The sequence below is a fragment of the Hylobates moloch genome, unplaced genomic scaffold (genome assembly GCF_009828535.3).
Source record: "Hylobates moloch isolate HMO894 unplaced genomic scaffold, HMol_V3 SCAFFOLD_22, whole genome shotgun sequence".
Classification (NCBI taxonomy): Eukaryota; Metazoa; Chordata; class Mammalia; order Primates; family Hylobatidae; genus Hylobates; species Hylobates moloch.
In genome coordinates this window covers 17,082,689-17,105,023 of record NW_026652297.1, presented here as the reverse complement: position 1 = coordinate 17,105,023, position 22,335 = coordinate 17,082,689, and the positions used below count along the sequence as shown (strand labels likewise).

Below are 22,335 nucleotides of genomic sequence, written 5' to 3'. Positions count from 1 at the left end.
GTAATCTACCAAACAATGGTCCCAGTTAGCTCTAAGCAGAACTTTCTGTCCTTCAGCCTTTTATCTGAGGCATGTTCCCAGCAGGATTTTATAGGAGGGAACATTTTAAATGTGGCAACCTGTAGTGAGAGAAGCAGAAAATGTTTGCACTCAAAACTCCTTGGTTTCATAAAGAAGTGAAGTCACAGGCATGGATTGCCTCTTAAGGTCAGTCACCCAGCTCACCCTGAAGTCAGTGATACATATTTATTTTTGGCTAAGGGAAACCATGCTCCAGGGAATTAGAAGTTTATATTTGATCTTTAATAAAAGGAATCATTGGAGTTCAGAGATGGACCATACTAGAACACTGGAACCACAGTGAGTGTAAAAAGAACACTGGCCAGGCACAGTGGCTCATGCCTGTAATCCCAAAATTCTGAGAGGCCAAGGCAGGCAGATTGCTTGAGCCCAGGAGTTGGAGACCAGCAACATGGCAAGACCCCATTTCGAAAATTAGCTGGGCATAGTGGCGTGTGCCTGTAGTCCCAGCTACTCGGGAGGCTGAGGTGGGAGGATCACTTGAGCCCAGGAAGTCAAGGCTGCAGTGAGCTGTGATCACGCCACTGCACTCTAGCCTGGGTGACAGAGTGAGACCTTGTCTCAAAAAAAAATAAATAAATTTAAGATAGATAGATAGATAGATAGATAGATAGATAGATAGATAGATAGACAGACAGACAGACAGACAGACAGATAGATACAGTGTGAATTTGGCACATTAATGGGATTGGCAGGCAATGAGTTGGCCTGAGTCCCTCCCTGTCCCTAACCCTGTGTGTAGCTATGTGGCCAGGGTAAATCATTTCACTTTGTTGGTCCTCAGCTTTCTCATCTGTAAAGTGGAGGAACTGATACCAGAGTCCCAACATCCCTTCCAATTAAAGAACAATAATTTTGAAATTAGAAAAGCCCATTTCCTGGCAAGGTTGTATGCTGTTGCTCATGCAGAAAACAAACTCCCTGATGGTGAGACTTAGTGTGCTTAGATGCTTTTTTCTTTTGTTGTTGAAATATCAATTGCAGAAGCTAAATTCCCAAGTGTTCCAGTTACCTATTGATAATAGAAACCAAAACAGTGGCTTAAAGCGGTAACAATCATTTGTTTTGTTCAAAAATCTTAGGGTTGACCGGGCTCAGCTAGGCAGCTCTCATTTGGGATCTCTTGGGTGATTGCAGTCCGGCAGTGGCCAAGGTCATCTTGCAGGCTCTTCACTTTGATGCCCGGTGCCTGGCTGGGGCTGGGACAGCTGGGGCTCCCCAGGCGTTCCTGTTACTCTCTGCAAGGTCTCTTTATGTGGCCACCTCGAGGGAACTGAAGTTCTTACAGGGGGCCAAAGCCCCCAAGAGAAACCTGTAAGAGCTGCATGAGCTTTTTGGCAGTGGCCTCAGAAGGGATGTAGGGTGTCACTTCTGCCTCATTGTATTCATCAAGGCAGTCACAAAGGCCTATCTAGGTTCAAGAGGAGGGGAAATAGACTCTACCTCTTGGTGGGAAGAATGTCAGAGAACTTGTAGACACAATTTAAAATCACACCAAGAGTCCAGGATGGTTCAGAAGACTTCTCAGACTGCTATGATTCTCTGTTAAAAGGGTTTAAAACAGCAATGCACAAAATATCTTGCAGTAGAAAACCTAGTTTAATGGGGAAGGAAGATCTACTTAGAAAGAAGAAACTTAAAATTATGAAAAAAGAGATAAAATTCTATTTTTATGAATTTTCTGTGTAACAAATATGCCTTGTGTGTATATAAGCAATTTTAAGAGAAAATATGCATATATATCTGTGTATATATAATTTTTGTTTTATATCTATATATACACACACACACATATATAATTTTGTGGTTTTTATATTCATAATTTTTATTCTACCAAACGATGGAGTGTATGAGATGTTAGGATTGGGGAAGTGGAGAAAATTAAATCAGGGGCTTCCAGTCCTTTTATTGTACTACTACAAGCTCCCCCGGTTACTTACAAAATGAAGTTAATTTACTGGGCTGTTAAAAGAACACCAAATGTGTCATACAGAGCCCTGGAATAGAGATAGAAAAAAAACAAGACAGAAGAAAAGTCAAGAGACCAACAATAGAGAATCATTTCTCCAAAGATGTGAATCATTGCTTTTGAATGGCAGAGCCCCCTGGGGAGATGGGTAGAGCAGAACAATAAATGAAAGTAGTCGAGAGTGTAGACTCTGCAGCCAAGCTGCCTAGGAACAAATTGCAGCTTGCCATTCCCCAGCTATGTGACCATGGGCAAGTTCCTGTACCTCTCTGTGCTTCTTTTCCTCAGTTGCAACAGGGAGCTAATAATACTACCTGCTTCATGAGGTTGCTGTGAGAATTAAATGTGTCAGTACAGGCTTAGCCCTTTGAGCAGTGTATAGTACATATTAGCCATTTCTCTTCTCACCAATTCCCTTGTTGCCTTTGCCAGATGCAAATGTCATGCCCAATATGGACTGCAGGCAGCCAACCAAATAAACAGAAGGAGGAGGACCTTTCCTTCCCTTGGTTCCTGAGCTCATGTATGCATTGGAATTTTCAGTAGGAGGAGACCTTCTTGGGATGTCTGGACACCCATCAATGTGTAGATTCCACCCCACAACAATTGTCCATATTCAGACACGTTTTAAAAATCGGTTTCACATTTCAAGCATGTGAAGCTAGGTTTTAGCTTTAGTCTCTGCTACATATTTGGAATTAAAGCCTCTAGAGTCCATTATGCAAATCCATGCAAATAATATGCAAAGAGGCAGTAGCCCCAGATTGTGGGGAGGGGGAGTGTGTAGTCCAGCACAAAGGGCCTTGAATGAAAATTTGCATGTGTTAGGGAAGCCCTGGGTTGAAGGCCTTAGATGTTTATTGTGACAGTGTGCATAGCATTCAGTTGTTAACCTTTTGTGCCAAAGAAGAGAGGTAAATGCTTGTCTGATTTCCATATTGCAGGTGACAGCAGAGGTTGGAGGTGGTGTTTGGCTAGCACAACATTGTAGGGATTTTTATTATACAAATGAAAAGTTGCTTTGAAATAATGGCTGTGGCCCAGGCTGTGTCCCCAACCAGCAGTGTGTTCTTGGACAAGTCACTTCCCTCCTTCTGTTGCCCACTCTGTGAAATGAGGGGATGGGATTAGGTGAAATGCCAGGTCCCCTCTCACTGTAACATTTAAACATCATCCTCCAGGTAAAAATCCCTTGGCACCCACAGTGGCAGTATCCGTTCATTGTGCCAAAGATGTACTCTAAAGTCCAAAGAAGAAAGGGCTAAGAGGTAACTCTACAGTTCTTCTAGAGAGAACAATAACTTCAGGGAATGCTGATAGCTGAGTGGGGGAAATAGGCAGCGGCAACAAGGACAAACATATTTACTTAGGCTGGGTATCTTACAACACCAAGGATTCCAGTCAGAGGCTTCCCAGCTAGGAGGATGTTAGTTCCTGGCGTGCCAATGACGGGAAAGTCAGGGGAATTTTTTTCCCTGAGTGTTTTAAAGATCAGTCTGTATTAACCCCTCTCTCTGCCTCTGGAGTGCCGCAAAAGTTCTCCTAGAGGCCATGGTGGCTCCTCTCCCCCGCTGAGGGCCTGTCCTTGGGGTCAGCCAGTGTTGCTTCCAAAAGACTGCTGTGTCCTTGGTCTCTGGTCTTTTATTGTATCTGACATATCTGGTGCCTGGCCCCAGAGATTCCCCGGGCCCTTAATTTTAACTCCAGCTGTTACAGCAAACACAGGCTGGGTGCAGGCAGAACCTGACAGCCCCATGGCCCAGAGCTTCTCTGATCCAGCTAATGGAAACCTGGCATCAGTCAGGAAGTGCAGTGATGAGCATCACAGGAGCAGCCCTTGATCAGTGAATATGGGAGCCTCTGGGTGAGTGTTCTCTTCAGGCAGACAATTTGAGTTGCAGCCTACTCAGCTCCACTGATGTCCCCAGTGAGTTTGAGGTGCCCACCTGGACCTGCTCATAACCTGCCCTCAGATTGGTTTTCCTTGTTTCACTCATCTCAGACCCCCACGGCTGACCCCACAGATCATTTTCCAGTATAAACTTCCTGCACAAAAGCCCTGTCTCTGTCTCTCCTTTTTCAGAGGATCTCTAACATAAGGCGTGTGTATTAGTTTGCTAGGGCTTCCATAACACAATACCACAGACAGAAATGTATTTCCTCACAGTCGAGGAGGATGGAAGTCTAAACTCAAGGTGCCAGTAGGGTTGGAGTCCCCCAAGGCCTCTAACTTTGGCTTGCAGGTGGCGCCCTCTAGCTGCCGTGTCCTCACATGGTCATCCCTCTGTGCACGCGTGCTCGAGATGTCTATGTGTCCTAATCTCCTCCTCTTAAGAAGGACACCAGTCAGATCGAATTAGGGCCCACTCTATTGGCCTCATTTTACTTTAATTACCTCTTTGAAGGCCCTATCTCCAAATATAGTCACATTCTGAGGTACTGGGAGTTAGGGATTCAACATAGGGATTTTGGGGGTGCATAAGTCAGTCCTTAACAACGCTTAACACTTGTGAGCTAAACAGACGCTTGAAAGGGAATGTCCATCAAAACATGGAGGTCACCACCACTATCCCTAGGAATAGATTGTCTCTCTGGTGTTCAGCCGTGGGCAGGATAGGGGCGCCAGAATAACCCTGAGCAGGTCAGAGCATATCAGCACATTAATTCTTCTGGGATGCAACATACTGTCCTCTTCTTCCTTCTGCATCATTGATAGTGGTTGACCAGGATAAGCATGCACTTTAAAGACAACCCTTGTTTCACATACTTCTGCTACTGTGTGACTTTCCACATGTTGCCTAATCTCCCCCAAACCTCAATTTCATGCCCCACCAAGTGGTCATACGGATTAAAGCATGAAAGCCTGGGCCAGGGCAGGTGTTCAGTAAACAGGTTTTAGGATTGACTCGAATACACAGAATGTGCTGTTGGTGTGTGGTCTAGATCAGGGGTCCCCAACCACTGGGCCGCAGACCAGTACCAGTCCGTGGCCTGTTAGGAACCAGGCTGCACCACAGGAGGTGAGAGGCTGGTGAGCCAGCATCACCACCAGAGCATCACCGCCAGAGCGTTACCGCCAGAGCTCTGCCTCCTGTCAGGTCAACGGCACCATTAGATTCTCATAGGAGCACAAACCCTATTGTGAACTGCACATGCAAGGGGTGGATCTAGGTTGCGTGCTCCTTATGAGAATTGAATGCCTGCTGATTTGAGGTGGAAGAGTTTCATCCCAAAACCATACCCGCCCCCCCCACCAACTCCAGTCCATGGAAAAATTGTCTTCCACAAAACCAAGTGGAAGGCAATTTGTCCCTGGTGCCAAAAAGGTTGGGGACCACTAGTCTAGATCATGAACGAAAGTTTAGAAAAAAATAGATGGTTTAGGGCAAACTTTTGGTCCTAGAGTTGGTGGGTGCTACAGCCTCAGTGTAATCTAAAGTCCCCCGCAGCCTCCCACTCCCCACCAGTTTAGAAGTGCAGGGTGAGGAAGACACTGGTCCACGCCAAGGCTCCAACACACACCAAATGGTGATCCTGGGCCTTGTGTCAAAGGCATGCCTGGAGATCTCCTCCCCATCTCGACTTCTCGCCAGGGCCCTGCCTTCTCCATCAGACACCTGGGAATCACAGCTGGGGCCCCTGCTTTGGCCATTTGTCCTGCTGGAATCTGATGGGGGAAAGACGCTCTGAGAGAGTAATTAGACGCAGACAGAGATCTCTCTCCATAGTCAGGGGAGCCTAGCAGGGGCTGAAGGAACTGCCTGAGAGTGACAAAGAAGGGGATCCATGAACAAGGAGGTGCTAACAGGACAAGGAGATGCTAACAGGTCAGAATCAGGCCTCAAAGGACTGTTGGCCCTTCCTCAGCCATAAAGACAGGCTCTTCCCAACCCATGTGTTGTCAACGGCTCCTACATGTCATGCTTGCATGAGGTACTGTTTTTAAAAATAGGCACATGCTATTGTGATTGATAAAGTCCACACACATAACTAGAAATGTTTTTAAATGTATACGTTTTTGTCCTTGTGCATTTTCTTGAACTGCAAGTGTGCACATTGGCTATCATACAAAATCCTTTTTTTTTTTTTTTTAAATGTTCAAAAGGGCTCCTTCTACTCAAAAAGGCTGGGTATCACCAATGACAATTTTTCAGAGTTCAGCCACTTGAATGCCATAGGAAAAGCAGTTAATAACAACCATGACACCGACCGGCATTTGTAGAAGGCACCTTCTGTTCCAGGCTGTGCTAAGTGCTTTTATGGGCTCCAGGTCTGGTTGCCCTTCTCTAGACCCTGGTCCTCTTCTGCCTGTCACTCTTCTATGGCACTGAGACATCTTTGTCTTATTTTAGGATTGTTTGTGGATATGTGTGAGCTTATCCAGGGCCAGAGACTGCCCTGTTCGTTTTTGTGTCCTCCAGGGTCAGGGAGAGGGTTGAACCTCCATAATTGTTTGGCGAATGGTCCTGAAGGGACAGAGGTCTGTTTGCTTGTACCTTTGTGTAGTTTATAAATGGAAGATTCAGAAAAGGGCATAGGAGTTGGTACATACTGCCACCCAGGCCTTCCTCATTTGGCTTGGGGTGGCTCACGCAGAGTTCACACAGGCTTCCCCATAGGCAAGCTGGCCTTGACCACTCCTGGCTGCAGAGGAAGAGGCAGATGTGGAGGCCACAAGCCTTCTGCACCTCCAGCCCCAGCCTGTTCCGAAAAGTTGCCCTTGTGGGGAGGGCTGATGGCGTTTCCGAGGCATGTGGGAAAGGAGGGGCCTGGCCAGGGTAGCTGCTCTGCTTCCCCTGGTGCTGGTCTCTCTTTCCAGCAGGTACCAGGCAGCACCTACCTAATAGACCTGCCCCAGCTCCACAGAGAGTTCTGATTCAGTGTTGGGGCACTAGTGTGGGCTCGGGAATGCCCCTGACGTTTCCTGAGTTCCCAGCACTGTCCTAGGCCACAGGTAAGAAAGGCCCAGGCTGTATGCTGCTCCCCAAGTATTTTACCTCTTCTCTGTGTCTCCCTCTCAAGGTTTCCTGCTGATCTTGGCACTGACCGAAGCGCTGGCATTTGCCGTCCAGGAACCATCTCCCAGGAAATCTCTTCAGGTCCTCCCTTCAGGCACTCCCCCGGGAACCATGGTGACAGTACCCCACAGCTCTACCAGACATACTTCTGTGGTGATGCTGGCCCCCAATCCCAATGGACGCCCCTCACAGGCTGCAGGTCCCATGGCAACACCGACACCCGGTGCAGAGGGGCACCCTCCTACACACACCATCTCCACCATCGCTGCGACAGTAACTGCCCCCCATTCTGAAAGCTCTCTGCCAGCGGCCATGGCAACCACATCCTCCAAGCCAGAGGGCCGCCCTCGAGGGCAGGCTGCCCCCACCATCCTGCTGACAAAGTCACCGGGGGCCACCAGCCGCCCCACCACAGCGCCCCCCCGCACTACCACACGCAGGCCCCCCAGGCCCTCAGGCTTTTCCCGAAAAGGGGCTGGTAATTCATCACGCCCTGTCCCGCCTGCACCTGGTGGCCACTCCAGGAGTAAAGAAGGACAGCGAGGACGAAATCCAAGCTCCACACCTCTGGGGCAGAAGCGGCCCCTGGGGAAAATCTTTCAGATCTACAAGGGCAACTTCACAGGGTCTGTGGAACCGGACCCCTCTACCCTCACCCCCAGGACCCCACTCTGGGGTTACTCCTCTTCACCACAGCCCCAGACAGTGGCTGCGACCACAGTGCCCAGCAATACCTCATGGGCACCCCCCACCACCTCCCTGGGGCCTGCAGAGGACAAGCCAGGCCTTCGCAGAGCAGCCCAGGGGGGTAGTTCTACCTTCACCAGCCAAGGAGGAACACCAGATGCCACAGCAGCCTCAGGTGCCCCTGTCAGTCCACAACGTGCCCCAGTGCCTTCTCAGCGCCCCCACCGTGGTGACCCACAGGATGGCCCCAGCCATAGTGACTCTTGGCTTACTGTCACCCCTGGCACCAACAGACCTCTGTCTACCAGCTCTGGGGTCTTCACGGCTGCCACGGGGCCTACCCCAGCTGCCTTCGATACCAGTGTCTCAGCCCCTTCCCAGGGGATTCCTCAGGGAGCATCCACAACCCCACAAGCTCCAACGCATCCCTCCAGGGTCTCAGAAAGCACTATTTCTGGAGCCAAGGAGGAGACTGTGGCCACCCTCACCATGACCGACAGGGTGCCCAGTCCTCTCTCCACAGTGGTATCCACAGCCACAGGCAATTTCCTCAACCGCCTGGTCCCCGCCGGGACCTGGAAGCCGGGGACAGCAGGGAACATCTCCCATGTGGCCGAGGGGGACAAACCCCAGCACAGAGCCACCATCTGCCTGAGCAAGATGGATATCGCCTGGGTGATCCTGGCCATCAGCGTGCCCATCTCCTCCTGCTGTAAGTGCTGCCCTCTCCCACCCATCCTCTCCCTCTGCCACCTCACTGGCTCATCCCCAGCAATCCTTTGTCCCTGATTTGAAATCCTTGCCAAGTGGGCTACAAAAATTCCCAGAATCTCATGAAACTAGGAATCAGGATAGGTTATCCCTGACCCAGTCCTCAGCTCTGCCTGGCCATGGCTTGAATGCCCGCTGATCATAAAGCCACAACTCCCGGGAGCTGAGGGAGGACCTTACAGGCAGTCTAATCCAACTCTGCATTTTGCAGGAAAAAAAATGCCAAGCTAGCAGTGACATGACTCACCCAGGATCCCAGAATTAGTGAGAGGCAGGGCTGGGCTGAGAGCTTATAGCAGCTGTCTTCCAGCCCAGTGCCCTTGTCATGACACCACTCTGCCTCAAGGTAGCCTGCCAATGCCTCTAGCGACCTGGCACCAAGACACCATAGGTCAATGTCGATGCTTCAAAATTTACAGCCTCCAGCTAGCAAACCCCTCACCTTCCTCTTTATCTTCCATCCTCTTTCTTGTGTTTTCTCTCCTCTCGCCCCTCTTCTCTCCTTCTGTCTCTCTTCTCCCAAGAAAGAAAAAGAGATAAAGCTTTCATCTGGTGGGAAGTTCTATAGCTTTGGCAAAAACCTAGTTCTTGCAGCTAAATTAAGGCTTGAGAGTTACGTAAATTCTAGCAACTCTCCACCCCCACCCCACTTTATTTGTTCGTAGGTGATGTGAGCTGATTGCATTGTGGACCTTGTCCTTATTTTTTGCCCTCCCAAGGCCACCAGCTTCTCCTTGCTGCTGCCTGGCACTCTGTGAATGAGGAGTCAGGAGGCATTCTCTCTGTTTTCTCCATAAAGAATCTGATACAACCTCTCAGAACTTTAGGGATTTCATTATGTCTTCCCTCATGTACTTGAGCTTTGATTCTTATGATTCTTAGAGTTTCTCTGATAGCCTTGCAGGAATCCTCAGCCACACTCCACCCCAAATGGTTACCATCTGCCACTCCCTTACCCCTTCCGGGGATGGCCACACTGCCCCACCCTCATATCCCCGCTCCTTGGACAGCCCATTCTCCTCTGACCCTCCAGGCTGTTGCCCAGCTCTCCTGGGGGCCTAAAGTTTGCCTTCTTGTGATTCCCACTCTATGGCCCTAAGCTGTGCCATCTGAAGCTATACAACTCTAGTTTGTCTAGCAACGTCTGAAACATTTGAAACAGCTCTGAAAGGCAGCCTTCTCTTCATCCAAGCTGCTCAGCCCCGGCCCTTCAAATCTTCTTTGTAGGGCTGCATTGCCTGGGCCTGTCTCCCATCTGCCCCTTCTGGGGTAGCTTCTGCTTTGTCTCCCAAAAGGAAGCACAGCATTCCACCTGTGTCTGGCTACGGAAGAGGGAGCCGATGGTGGACTCTTTCTTTAGTAGCACTCAGGCAGCCAGCACTGGCATCAGCTCTGCTGGTTGTATTGGCTTCAGGTCATAGCTAGGCTTGCCCTGATCTCAAGAGGAACAAAGCCCCGAAGGCTTCCCTCAGGGAAGGTTGCTGAGCCAGGTCTCCCAGCTTTTCCTCCTGCCCTGGGTGGTTAGTGCAGGAGGTTTATGCCTTTAATGTGAACCATGATTTCCACTTGGCCTTGTGTTGCAAGATCTTTTTATATCCGGAGTCTAGATTCTTTTCAGGAGCCGCCTCTCCTAGCTTTTGGTCTCCTTCAGGTTGATGAGCAAAGTAAACTTTCCATGTCAGGCCTGGGCAACCTGCTTCTGCTGAAGGACCCAATTCAAGAAAAGTAAAAGTGTTTGCAAGTTGCATATTTCATTCTTAATGAAAAGAGCTTTATTATCTCTCATGGAAACACACATTTACACATTTATTCTTAAAATTGTGGTTGCCCACTTCTAAAACAGAAGAATGATCATGAGAAAATGTAGCACTATTAGCCAATGAATTCTTAATAATGGTTGGTCATATCTGAGAAGTAACTACAGTAGAGACAGCTTTCTAATTTTCCAATCTTTACATGTGTCTAGGATGCTCTCGTTTACAAAGCGCATTCCATTATTTTTTTTATCATTCCATTCTTAGACCAGCCAGAGAAATAAAAGCAGGAACAAGCAAACACACTGCTAAACACACAGATGCCACAGTGACTCCAGCTATCCTCCACATCTTACAGGTAGGGAGTGAGTCACCAGGTGAAGTGATTGACCCAAGGTCCTGACCACACAGTGAGTCAGCCTAGATCTGATAGTACAAAATCTGTTTGATTCAGTGCAGGATTTCCTTTGTGCCCATTGTGTGCCAGACACTGTGCCGAGCATTAGGGAATCTGAGATGTGGGCCTCCCTCTTTGAGCTGGATAGCCTGCACCCCACAGGCTACACCCACCTGGATTTTGCAATTCTAAAAGGACTCCCACTTCTCCCCCAGCCCTTCTGTTACGTATAAGCTTGAAATTAGATCAGATCTTGCTGCAAAGCTAGAAAGCCCATGGGCTGCCTAAACCATGCATAAAAATGTCAGCCAAGACAGGAGCAAGGACACAGCCTGGAACTGTCCCTTGAGGATTCTTCTGGCACCCTGAAAGGAGCCTTCAGGTGCTGGAGATGGAACATATTACTTTCTAAAGAAAGACACAAACTTTTAGTAAAAGTGGACACTGGTAGCCCCTTGGGAACTGCACACCCCACTCCCTTTGATGTCTGTCCTGCGTTTCCACTATACACAAGGAGGCTCTTGCCTTGGCCCTGACTGCCTCCACATCAGCTCCATGTCCTCAGTCATGGCCCCAGCTCCTACGGGACCATCACTAACCCTGTGAAGGCTCCAATGAGAGGGCCATTAAGGTGGAAGAATATTTGTCCAGCTTTAGAACCCTGTGCCCTCAGGAACTATCCTCATCTATTTGGGCTGTTTTCGTAGCCCAGCACCACTCTAGTTATCAGGAAAGCAGACCTCTTCCAGGTCTAATGGCCCCTTGTTTTGGACCTTCTCAGTGGCTTCATTTATCTTAAAACTACTCTACAGACCTCAAAGAAGGGTTTCATTCTTTGCCAGTTTGCCAGACATTTCAGGCACTCTGAGTCAGTAGCAAAGTGCATGCATCAGTTTCCTCTCATCTGGCATCTCATACCAGCACTGGCCCCTGCCCTGCTTCTCTGAAGCCACCAGAGTCAGAATTCAGATGGGCGGGGTGCTGGGCAGGGGTGATCCTCTGCTCCTGGTAGAAGTGGGGCTTGAGTAAGGCAGATCCCAGGCCTGCGCAAGGAGGGAGGGTGTCAGTTCACCTGCCCTCCCAGATTGCAAGCCGCAACCAGTGCCTGGAAGGATATATGTGTCCCGGGGCTGAGAAATGCTTTTCTCTCCTGAGCCCTGCCAGACACTCTAAGCCACACACATTTTCAGAAGTGCTGAGAACTGAAATTGATTGGATTCAGGCCATAATGGGCTAGGGCAGAGGAGCCAGGTGGCTCCCAAGCTGGTCTCTGCTGCCACCATCAGGATGCACAGAGCCCACCACTCTTGCCAGAAGCCTCCATGCCTGGCGCTGAATTGGTCGGCGTTCACCATTGTCAGCAGTCTGAGTTTTCAAGAGCATGTCAGTTTTGTGGCTCTGGCAGGGTCCTTTGCCTGTTTGTCACATGTGATGTCCATTTTTGAAAATGTCTTCACCCATCCTCTCTGCAAGAAGATGGGGCCATTTGGAGGGTGAGATTAGAAAAAAAGACTAGCTGCAGATTTTGTCATCACCAACTCAAGTTCACCCTGGCCAAAGTGGAGTAGCCCCTCTCTCTCTGACACTAGACACTTGAGGGCACCCTCTGCACCTGGGGCCCAGAGCAATCTGGCCTCCTTCTAGATACTGGAGTATGAGTGCAGCATTCAAAGAGATCACATACCATTGTGCTGATGGTTGCTCAGTGAATATTAGACCTGAATGTGTATGTGTGCCTTTTCACTCACAGGCCCTGAATGAGTTTATAATTATTTATTATATAAGAAGACCCGGGTGAGAATGACTCTTGCCAATGAAAAGAGTAGAAGAGATTGGGATCAGAAGGCATTATGGCTGGGAAACATATCTCCTTGGAGCTTACGGGTCAAACAGGGATGGGAGAGCCTCAAGGCAAGGCAGGGATAGCCGGGGGATGTCCCCCAGCTGTTCCAGTGTTAGACCCACACTCTGACAGCTCTTCCCTGTGCATCCCAGCCAGCACCTCCAGCCAGCACTCAGTCCTCACTTCATGGCTTCTCCCCAAGAGGGCCGTGGCCCTCTACAGGCACATTCCCACCTGCCAGGCTGGTGGGTCAGACACTAAGCCCCCGAGCCTGACCTCCCTCCATACCCTGAGGCCTCCCTGTGACCTCCTCCCTCAGCCTCCAAAGAAGGAAAATGGCTGTGCACAGCCCAGGTACACCCCTCCCACTGGCACCTGTGGGCGAATCCTTTCCCTCACTGGTCTCAGGTTTCTCATCAACAAAACAAAGGGGCCAAACTGAAATGTGTCATCACTCCCTGTTCTCACAGTTAAGTCTGCATAGATCATTAGAGAGGAAGCCTGGTATACTTCCAAGACTTGGCTTATGGAATCAAACATACCTGCACACAACCCCAGCTCTTAACATTTGTTGGCTATAGGACTTACACAAGTAACTTAATCATTGATCCAGTGTCTTCCTGTCTGCAAAATGGGACTCCTGTCCACTGTGTTAGTTCCTTCGAGATGCAAGCACCAAGATGGGGTTAGGTATATAAGAGAATTATTGGGGGAAACACCTGTAAAATGTTCAGGAAGGAACCGAAGTAGGCAGAGGAAGCCCCAGACTGCAGTGCAGGCCTGACCCCCACGAAAGGAGAGGGAGAAGGAAAGAGAATTCAGTAGGAAGAGTCTTAGACTACAGTGTAGTTCTAAGAAAGTTTCTGCCAGCCAATGGGTGTCCTTGAGCCATTAGAGGGGTTCCATGTCCAGCAGGAACAGGCCTGCACTGGTACCCCTGTCATGGTCAATCATGGCTGACCAGGGCATTTTCATGGCTGCAACCTCGAAGACTTGTAAAATCAGAGACGATGCATGTTAGGTCTTATCTTAGCATCTGCCATGGAGAAGGTACTCAATAAATGGCAGTGATAAAACAGTGATGATTATTCATCTTATGGTTTTTAAGATTTGCAATGCCTACTCAAACAGGCCCGGGAAAGAGCAATTCAATAGTTGTTTGAAAGGTTGAATCCTCAGGGGACCTGCAGGGTTTCATTTCCATTTCTCATCACACAGCAGGTCCTATCACCTGAAAGCATGCCCTTCCACAAATGTGAATACAGTACTCAGGGCTCCATCTGAAAATGGAGTGACCCCTCTTCTTCCTGTCACACATCTGACAAGCCATGGATGACTCCCCAGTGACATTCCTGGGAACCCAAGAGAGCTTGCTTAATTCCCAACTCTGTTTTAAAACTCAAGAAAATTGGGACTCCATGACCTCCTCCAGAGTCTTGATGGCTACTGCCTCAGGAGAAACAGAGCAGTTGAAGCTTTTCAACTAAATGGGAAAGGGAACAGCTAACATCTTGTGTTTGCATAGAGCTGCGCAGTTTACAAAACGCTTCTGCATGTGTCATCTCTATACCCTCCGGTGTTCAGGACAATATAGGATACTGGATATCAACTTGAAGGTCATCAAGACCTGGATTCAAGTTGCAGTAATTAGTTGGGTGATCAAGATCAATACTATTAGCTTCTATGACCTTCAGTTACCTGTTCTGAAAATGGGAAGAGCAACAGTGCCTTCCTCAGGCAGTTATCATGTGGGCTAAATAAGCTTTACAGTGCCTGGGTCAGTGCTGGGAATATAGTAGAGACCCTGTAAGTCTGACTTGTACTTTTCTTTCTTGGATGAAAGGTGAGACCACTGAAATAGTGAATGTTCTAACCCCTAGGTGGAGCTTTGGCCTTGAGTCACCCAATAGTCATATAACACAGTTTTTCTTTCTAGATCTCTCTTGTAGAGGATGTTGGGAAAACAAGAAGAGAACTGTCGTTAATTAAGCATCCATTGTGTGTCAGACATTGTGTTTGGCATTTTGCATCCATGATCTCTTTAATTCTCATCACAAGCCTATGAAGTTCATCTTAAGTGACTTTCCAGGTGGAATACATGGCAGAGTCACAACTTGAACCTAGGTCTTTCTGTAGCCAGGCTGGCTTCCAGTACGTAAATGAAATGGTGTTTGAGAAGTACTGGAAACTCTCTGAGAGAAATATAATCAGGCCAGGAGCACGCACATGTGAGGGGAAGAGAGCATGGAGAGGACTTTCTGTTCTGACTCCCAGGCCTTCCCGCAGGGCAGGATCTCTGCATCTGGCATTCTAACAACATGGGCTGTTAGAGCACTGGACTGGGGGGTGGAGGACTTGGATTCTGCAACCTCTACCAGCCCAGGTTAGCAGCATGGGCTTGAGCAAGTTCACCTCTCTAGGTTTCCATGCCCCACCTTCTAGAATAAGAATGTAGGCTGGGGGAAGGGGCTGATTTGGTTCAGCACCTACTGTGCACCAGGGACAATTTGAAGCGCTGGCAGATGTATGACTGCATTTAATCTCCCCAAGGAAGCTGAGGCTGAGACAGGTTAAGTAACTTAGTCAAGTCATGCAAGTAATAGATTGTCACCTAGATTCTAATTCTAAATTCGATGTCCCTTTTGCCATATTGACTAGGCCTAAGATGGCATCTGTCACTTTGATTCTGTTTGCTTGTAACCGCTCAATAGATCAGAGGCACAAATATCTACCTCAGAGAGGCGTGCAAACTATACAAATCTGACTCACAGATACACTTTTCCCCTGCCAGCCTGTGTTCTGTGTCTATGGCAGTGTTTTGTGGGGCATGATGGGATGTGCCCCTACAGGCTGATAACTGAAGAGTTGTTCTGTTTGTCCCAACTGCTCCCCTCCCTCTAGCTCTAATTCTACCAAAACTGAGCTGGAGCTGAGGAAACAGCACTTTTCTCACTTCCCAGATGGTTCCCTCTTTATGGCTTCTGTCACACCAGCTAGAACTCCTCCAGGTGTTTCACCATGCCAGCCACAGGAACAGGGTGAAAGGTAGTGACAATGAAGAACAGAGACACCAGAGAAGGGGAGAGGGGACCCGGGGTCTTGTTCCAGCTCTGCCACTCACATACCTGTGACCTGTGGCAAGTCGGCCAGCACTTTAGGCCACAGTTTCTCCTCTGTAGAATAAGGAGGTGGCCTAAATTAGCAAGTTTCAGGCTGAGCACCACAGCCCCCTCCTTGCCCCTTTCCTCTTCAACCATCTGAAGAAAGGGTTCTTTGGAAGGAAAGGAGGGAAAGAGGAAAGAGATCTACAACATTTGACAAGTTCTGTACCAGCTAATCTCTAAATTCCCTGTTAGCCCAAACATTCAGAAATTCCCTCTATGTTTTAAAGATTTTTTAAAAAGGATCTGGAAGACTGAAAAGCAAATTAGAAGTCTTTTTGATCAAAGCAGATCAGATAAAGTAGAAACTTACCCTATCTCCTGACCTTGTACAGAGACCTTTCCAGGTTGAGAGGCCAGCAAGGCTGGCAGCTGGAAAGAAAGCTACAGAATTCCCCAAGCAGCCCACAGGGCCCTGGACTCTGGGCTCTGAGGTCTCGGCCTGTACAGGTGCCAGCTTGTGCAACTGCCCCACGCTCTGGCATGAACCCACCCCTGATGCTGGCCAGACCCTCAGGCTGCTGCGGACAGAGCTGGCCCTCTGCCAACCCCTGGTGCTGGCCTCTCTGGACAACCCAGCCTGGGCCCCCGACTCCCCAGCACAGAGATGGTTGGCACCACCAGGATGTCAGATGTGGCTCTTGGCTTCAGCTCCCCTCATCCCCGGAGGCTCTGGTGATGATGAACCTGGGGCAGGATATACTCAGTCCTCACTTCATGGCTTCTCCCCAAGAGGCCTCTGTCACCCTTGTTCTTGTGTTACCCTTCTGCTGTGTGAATCTGGATAGGCCACCCCACCTCTCTGACCTCAGAAGCCTTCCCTGCTCACAAGCCACTCAATTCACACACGGTTAATCAACAATATCCAGACATAATTCTTCCTCCTGGGCCCTGGGAGTCTCAGGGATGAACAGACAGGGTCACATGTCACACTGTGCTCAGTCAAGCTGTGTGGAGCCCACCTCAGGCCATTTGCGCAGGTGAGCTTTTGCGTCAGTCTAAGGCAGGAATCAGCTGGTTAAGAGCATAGACTGGCCAGGTGCGGTGGCTCACACCTGTGATCAATCCCAGCATTTTGGGAGGCTGAGGCAGGTGGATTACCTGAGGTAAGGAGTTCGAGACCAGCCTAACCAACATGGCAAAACCCTGTCTCTACTAAAAATACAAAAATTAGCCAGACATGGTGGCAGGCACCTGTAATATCCCAGCTTCTTGGGAGGCTGAGGCAGGAGAATGGCTTGATCCCGGGAGGCAGAGGTTGCAGTGAGCCAAGATTGTGCCACTGCACTCCAGCCTGGGCAATGGAGCTAGACTCCATCAAAAAAAAAAAAAACAAAAAAAACAGACTTTGGAGTCCAGATGTCTGGGTTTGCTTTTGGGCCTATCACTTTACCTCTCTGAGCTTCAGTTTTCCTATCTGTAAAATGGGGACCCTAACAGTACTGACTTTATGGGGCTAAATGGAGGATTAAATGAATTAATATTTCTAATGTGCTTGGAACCATGCCTGGGACATAAGTCCTGTCTAACTATTAGCAAAGGATTTTTTTATGATAATGATGATGATAGTACCAGAAAAGCTATTTTATCAGCATTCAAGACTTCTGCCCCATGATTTTGCTCTGTGAACTTCTGCTGTAAAGGTCTTCTGTGGAATTAAGGCTCACTTTGTACAGTTCACCATGCCCTGCCCCTTTTCCCACCATACACTTACTCCAGCTGGGAACTGTCCTCATCAGTTCGGTGGTGCAACCCAGGCACCATCCTTGCTGCCTCCCTCTCTTCTCTGACTTGCACTGTCTCCACAGCTGTCCTGCTGACGGTGTGCTGCATGAAGAGGAAGAAGAAGACCGCCAACCCGGAGAACAACCTGAGCTACTGGAACAACACCATCACCATGGACTACTTCAACAGGCATGCTGTGGAGCTGCCCAGGGAGATCCAGTCCCTTGAAACCTCTGAGGTAATGAGCTTGAAAGTGCTGGCCCCACTGCAGGGAAACCAGGCCCAAAGAGAGCCATGGGACATCTGGCTCATTTCTGAGTGCCTTGCTCCTTAACGTATGGCCCCATGGACCAGCAGTATCAGTAACACCCAAGAGGTTGTAGGCCCTACTGTGGTCCTACTGAGCCAGGATCTGTGTTTTAGCAAGAATCGCCAGGTGTTTTCTGCACAGTAAATTTTGGAAGCACTGTTCCTGGGACTTTTGGTTTCTGGGAACAAGTGAACAAATACTCAGCGAGGACCTGTTTTGTGCCGAGCACTCCCGGGGCACTATGAAGACGAGAGCTTGCTCCTAAGGGGCTCAGGTTCTGAGATGTGGCTAGGGGACAAACCCCAGCATCACCCAAAAACAAAGCCAATTAGGGGAAACACAAGACGAGTTCTAGACAAAGAGCTGTGGAAACCCAAGGAGGAAAGCCTTTCCAGTGCAGATGCTAGGAAGGATTAATGGATTTCAACAGGCATTCTAGCAGAGGAAGTAGCCTGAGGAAAGGTGAGGATACATGCTGGATCTGAAGGGAAAGAAGAATACACTGTGTCAGGGTATTTGCCCAAGACACCTGGCTGGTCAGTGAGAGAGCCGAGCTTTGAACCCAGGACTTTAACCACAGAATCCATGCTGTTTCCATCCTCACATGGAGGGTGGAGTAGAGGCCAGAGTGGAACAGGAAAGAAGGATAAAGGCCCAATTAGACACAGCCTTAATGGGGTATTATGGCATTGGGACTCTAGTTTGGGGCAGCAGGGAGTCACTGAAAGTTTTGATCTTTGGGTGACCCAGTTTTAGAAGGATTATGCTGATGGCCTGGTGAAAGCACCCTATATGTGATCAGCGAATGGATAAGGAAAGAAAATAATGGCTTGATGGATGAGTAAATGGATGGAATGACACAGAAAGACAGACTAAAAATAGGTAGCTCAACTAGGATGCAATTGAGATGGCCCAGGAGAAAGATAACAGATGTCTGAGTAAGGCAGTGAGAGCTGAGAAGAGTTCTTGTGGAGGTACAACCCCACCCCTCCTTCCCGTGTGGGTCCATGCCGCAGAGCAGCCAGGGTGAGCTTTTGTAAACATAATTGTGGTCACATCGCTCACATGCTTAAAACCTTCTCATTTCTCTCCAGTTAAAGTTCAAAGTCTTGTATAGGACCTGCAAGGTAGACCTAGACCCAGCCCAACTTTCCAGCCTCACATCACACCCCTCTCCCCATCTTTTGCTAAGCTCCAGCCACACTGGATTTCTTTTTGTTCCTTCACAGCACCACTCCAGACGTGTGCGTGGGCTGTCGCCTCTCCTGCAACATCTTCAGGCTCTCCCCAGCACCCCCTTCACTTGCTCACCTTGTGATTCCAACCCGTCCTGCAGGGCCCAGTCTAAATGTCACTTCCTCAGCGAGGCCTTCCTTAACCTGCCAGGCTGGGTTCAGCTCTCCTGTCAGGTGGTCTTAGCTCCCTGTGCTTTTTCATTGTGACCCTTTTTAGAGCTGTGATATGCTACTGGTCTGATATTAGTTTAGTACCCCTCTCCCCCACTTGAGTAACCAGTTGCTTCCACATCGCTAAACCCAGTAGCCAATTCCGAGCACTCATCGTACTCCATCTGTGCAGCACTGGCACCATCACATGGCAGCAGAAGCCCCGCCTTCTCAGGCTCTCCCCCAGCTCCCATTACTGCTTCCCTGTCCGTTCCCCAACCTCTATTCACTGGAGCACCCCATCTTGATCCTGCCACCACTTCTCTTCTCTTTTTGTTGTTGTTGTTGTTTTGTTTTTGTTTTTGTTTGTTGAGATGAAGTCTCAACTCCATTGCCCAGGCTGGAGTGCAGTGGTGTGATCTCAGCTCACTGCAGCCTCCGCCTCCCAGGTTCAAGTGATTCTCCCGCCTCACCTCCCAAGTAGCTGGGACTACAGGCACACGCAACCATGCCCGGCTAATTTTTGTATTTTTAGTAGAGACAGGGTGTCACTATGTTGGCCAGGCTGGTCTCAAACTCCTCACCTCAAGTGACCCGCCCGCCTCAGCCTCCCAAAGTGCTGGGATTATAGGCGTGAGCCACTGCCCCCAGTCACTTCTCTTCTCTTTCTACTTAGTCCCATGACTTAAATACCATCTCTGCACTAGAGAGTCCAAATTTCTACCTGTAACCTTAATGTCTCCCCTGGCCCCAGACTCACCTACCCAGCTACCTGCTGCACATGTCTAATAGGCACCTCAAACTCAACACACCCAAGATTGAACCTTTGATTTCCCCCTCCCAACCCCAAAACCCAAACCTCACCTGCAGCTCCTCATTACGGAGGTGGTACTGCCAGCTGCCTTTCCTTCCTGCACACCCCACTTCTAGTCTGTCAGAAAATTTCATTGGTTCTCCCTAAGGACCAGCACCTCTCATTGCCTGCACCTCTGCCCCTGATCCAAGCCAGTCTCCTCCCTCACGCCATGAGTGCTGCAATGGCCTCTAAATTAGGACTCCCCACTACCATCTTGCCTTCTGCAGTCTGCCCTCCGCACAAGAGCCAGATGATCTTTTCAAGGCAGGATACCGTGTCTGCCACAGCTTCCACTTTCAAGTGGCTCTTCTCCACATTTTGAATAAAATCCAGACTCCTGTTCTCATGCCCTTCACAAGTTGGCCCCTGCCCACCACCTGAGCCCCCACCACGCTTCCCATTGATCACACACCAGCTTCAGTGGCCTCTTTGCTCTTCCTCCTGCACAGGAAGCTTGCCCCCACCTTAGAGCTTTGCTCTTGCACCCTATCTGAAATGCTTTTCTCCCGGATACCTTGAGCCCTCAATTCCTTCAGATCTCTGTTCAAAGGCCACCTCCTCTGGGAGGCCCTCCCTCCCTGACCACTCTGTATTAATTAAATCTCCAACCTCATTCTGTTTCCTCTTCCTTACTTTGTTTTCAGAGCACTTCTCACCACTTGACATTGCATCATTCTCTCTCTGTTGATTGGTTTATGGTCTGGCTGTCCTGCTGCCCGAGGCAGGAGCATTGTTTGTTGTGCTCACTGCTCTATTCCCAGCACCTAGAGCAGTGCCTGGCACATGGTAGGCTCTTAATAAATGTTTATCAAGTGAATGAACTATAAATGTTGTTCACCCCAATTTACCCATCACCCAGTCAGAGCCTAACACACAGTAAATGCCCAAGAAAAATTTTTAACCAGAGGACAAACGAGGGGCCAGCTTCATTGCAGCATTGACCTTTAGTGTGGCCTGTACACATTTTGCATGGAAAAGGTGTTCCTGAGATCTGTTATAGTAAGTGGAAAAAAATACGTAACTTGACAAAGGGGCTGGTCCTACTTTAGATATGGTCTGTGAACCCCTGAACGTTAAATTTCTCATATTCTCTTTGCAAATTGGTAAATGAAAACCAAAGCCAAAGGACAATACTCGTGAACGCACTATAGAAAAGGCCCTTGCTTTTAGAACATCCCAGTTAGTCATTTGGCACAGAGCACGAGGGCTGCCATCCAACACAAGCCAGAGGCTCTGGTAGAAAGGGCTGCCCCAGCCCGTCGTGATCTCCAGACCAGGAGGGTGCCATAGGACCTGCAGCACAAAGCTCAGCTTGGCTTCAGAGTGGATTGGATTTTGCTGTTTCCCTCCCAGCAAGCAGTTCCTCTTATTCTGCTTTATTTAGAGTAATATTACAATTTGTTCCAATTCTCTGGGCTCACACTATTTGAGGGCAAATGCAGGCAGCCTAGGGCTGGGATGAAGCCAGCCAAGTACACACACACTGCCGACCATCTCTAGAGCAATCATAAGGTCCCAGTTCATATTCCACCATGTTCCGCATCCTTGGGACATGTACTCACCACCTGCCCTTTAGCTGCTAACTTTCGAGACTGCCAAATGGTTTGCCTAAGCAAGTTCCTCAGTTGCCCTGTGCCCACTGCTGTGTTGATGCAAGCAGCAAAACACAGATCCAGGGCTGTACAGACAAAATTGTGATGCCCAAAAAGTGCTTGGAAACTTCCATTCTTTTTTCTTTTTCCCTCCTCCTCCTCCTCCTTCTCCCTGTTTTCTCTTCTTCCTTGTTTTCTCCCTCCTTCTCTCCTCCCTTCTTTTTTCTTCTCCTTTGCTTTGGTTGTTTCCTGAATAACTCTGTCTTTTTTATGCAGCAAAACATACCCACATGGTTTTGCCTTTGGTGAAGACTTCCTTTGTGAAAGCTATAAAATGACAAGCCAAGCTCAGCCTCCACCATTAAACCCAAAAGCATGGTGGAGGAAAAGGATTTTTGTCTCCTCTTTGACGTGCTCTACTATTTTCCTTAGATGGCTGGCCCCATATCCACCCTTAGATAGGTGTTGAACTAATTCCAGACACTGAAGGAAATTCTTGTCTTCTGAAAAGACATTTTATCAACAATGGCATTTCTTCCTTACCTTATGATTCATACAGCAGTAAGTACTCCTCAGAAAGTATCTGTTACTTATGTTTTGTTTAAAAATAAACTTCAGAGAATTGTGGCTAAGCAAATCTGGTATGAGCCAGTATACCTAGGCCTATAGTTGAGTCTTTGCCCTGAAATGGCTTGAAGGTTCCGAGACATTAGCTGTTTTAATTGGAAGAAGCTATGACTTTCTTTTTTTTTTTCTCTCTAAATTAGCACCAGGGCCCGAATCCAA

General features: G+C 48.7%; 1 protein-coding gene across 6 annotated transcripts in view; it reads left to right on the top strand.

Annotated features, from left to right (window-relative positions):
• Positions 1–22,335, top strand: part of TMEM108 (transmembrane protein 108) — a 371,331-nt gene that overhangs the window by 346,106 nt on the left and 2,890 nt on the right. For all 6 annotated transcript variants that reach the window (XM_032144306.2, XM_032144304.2, XM_058433325.1 and 3 more), the window contains 2 exons: positions 7,073–8,467; positions 17,490–17,644. In XM_032144306.2, coding sequence (XP_032000197.1) covers positions 7,073–8,467; positions 17,490–17,644 — 1,550 coding nt within the window. The remainder of the gene's footprint in view (positions 1–7,072; positions 8,468–17,489; positions 17,645–22,335) is intronic.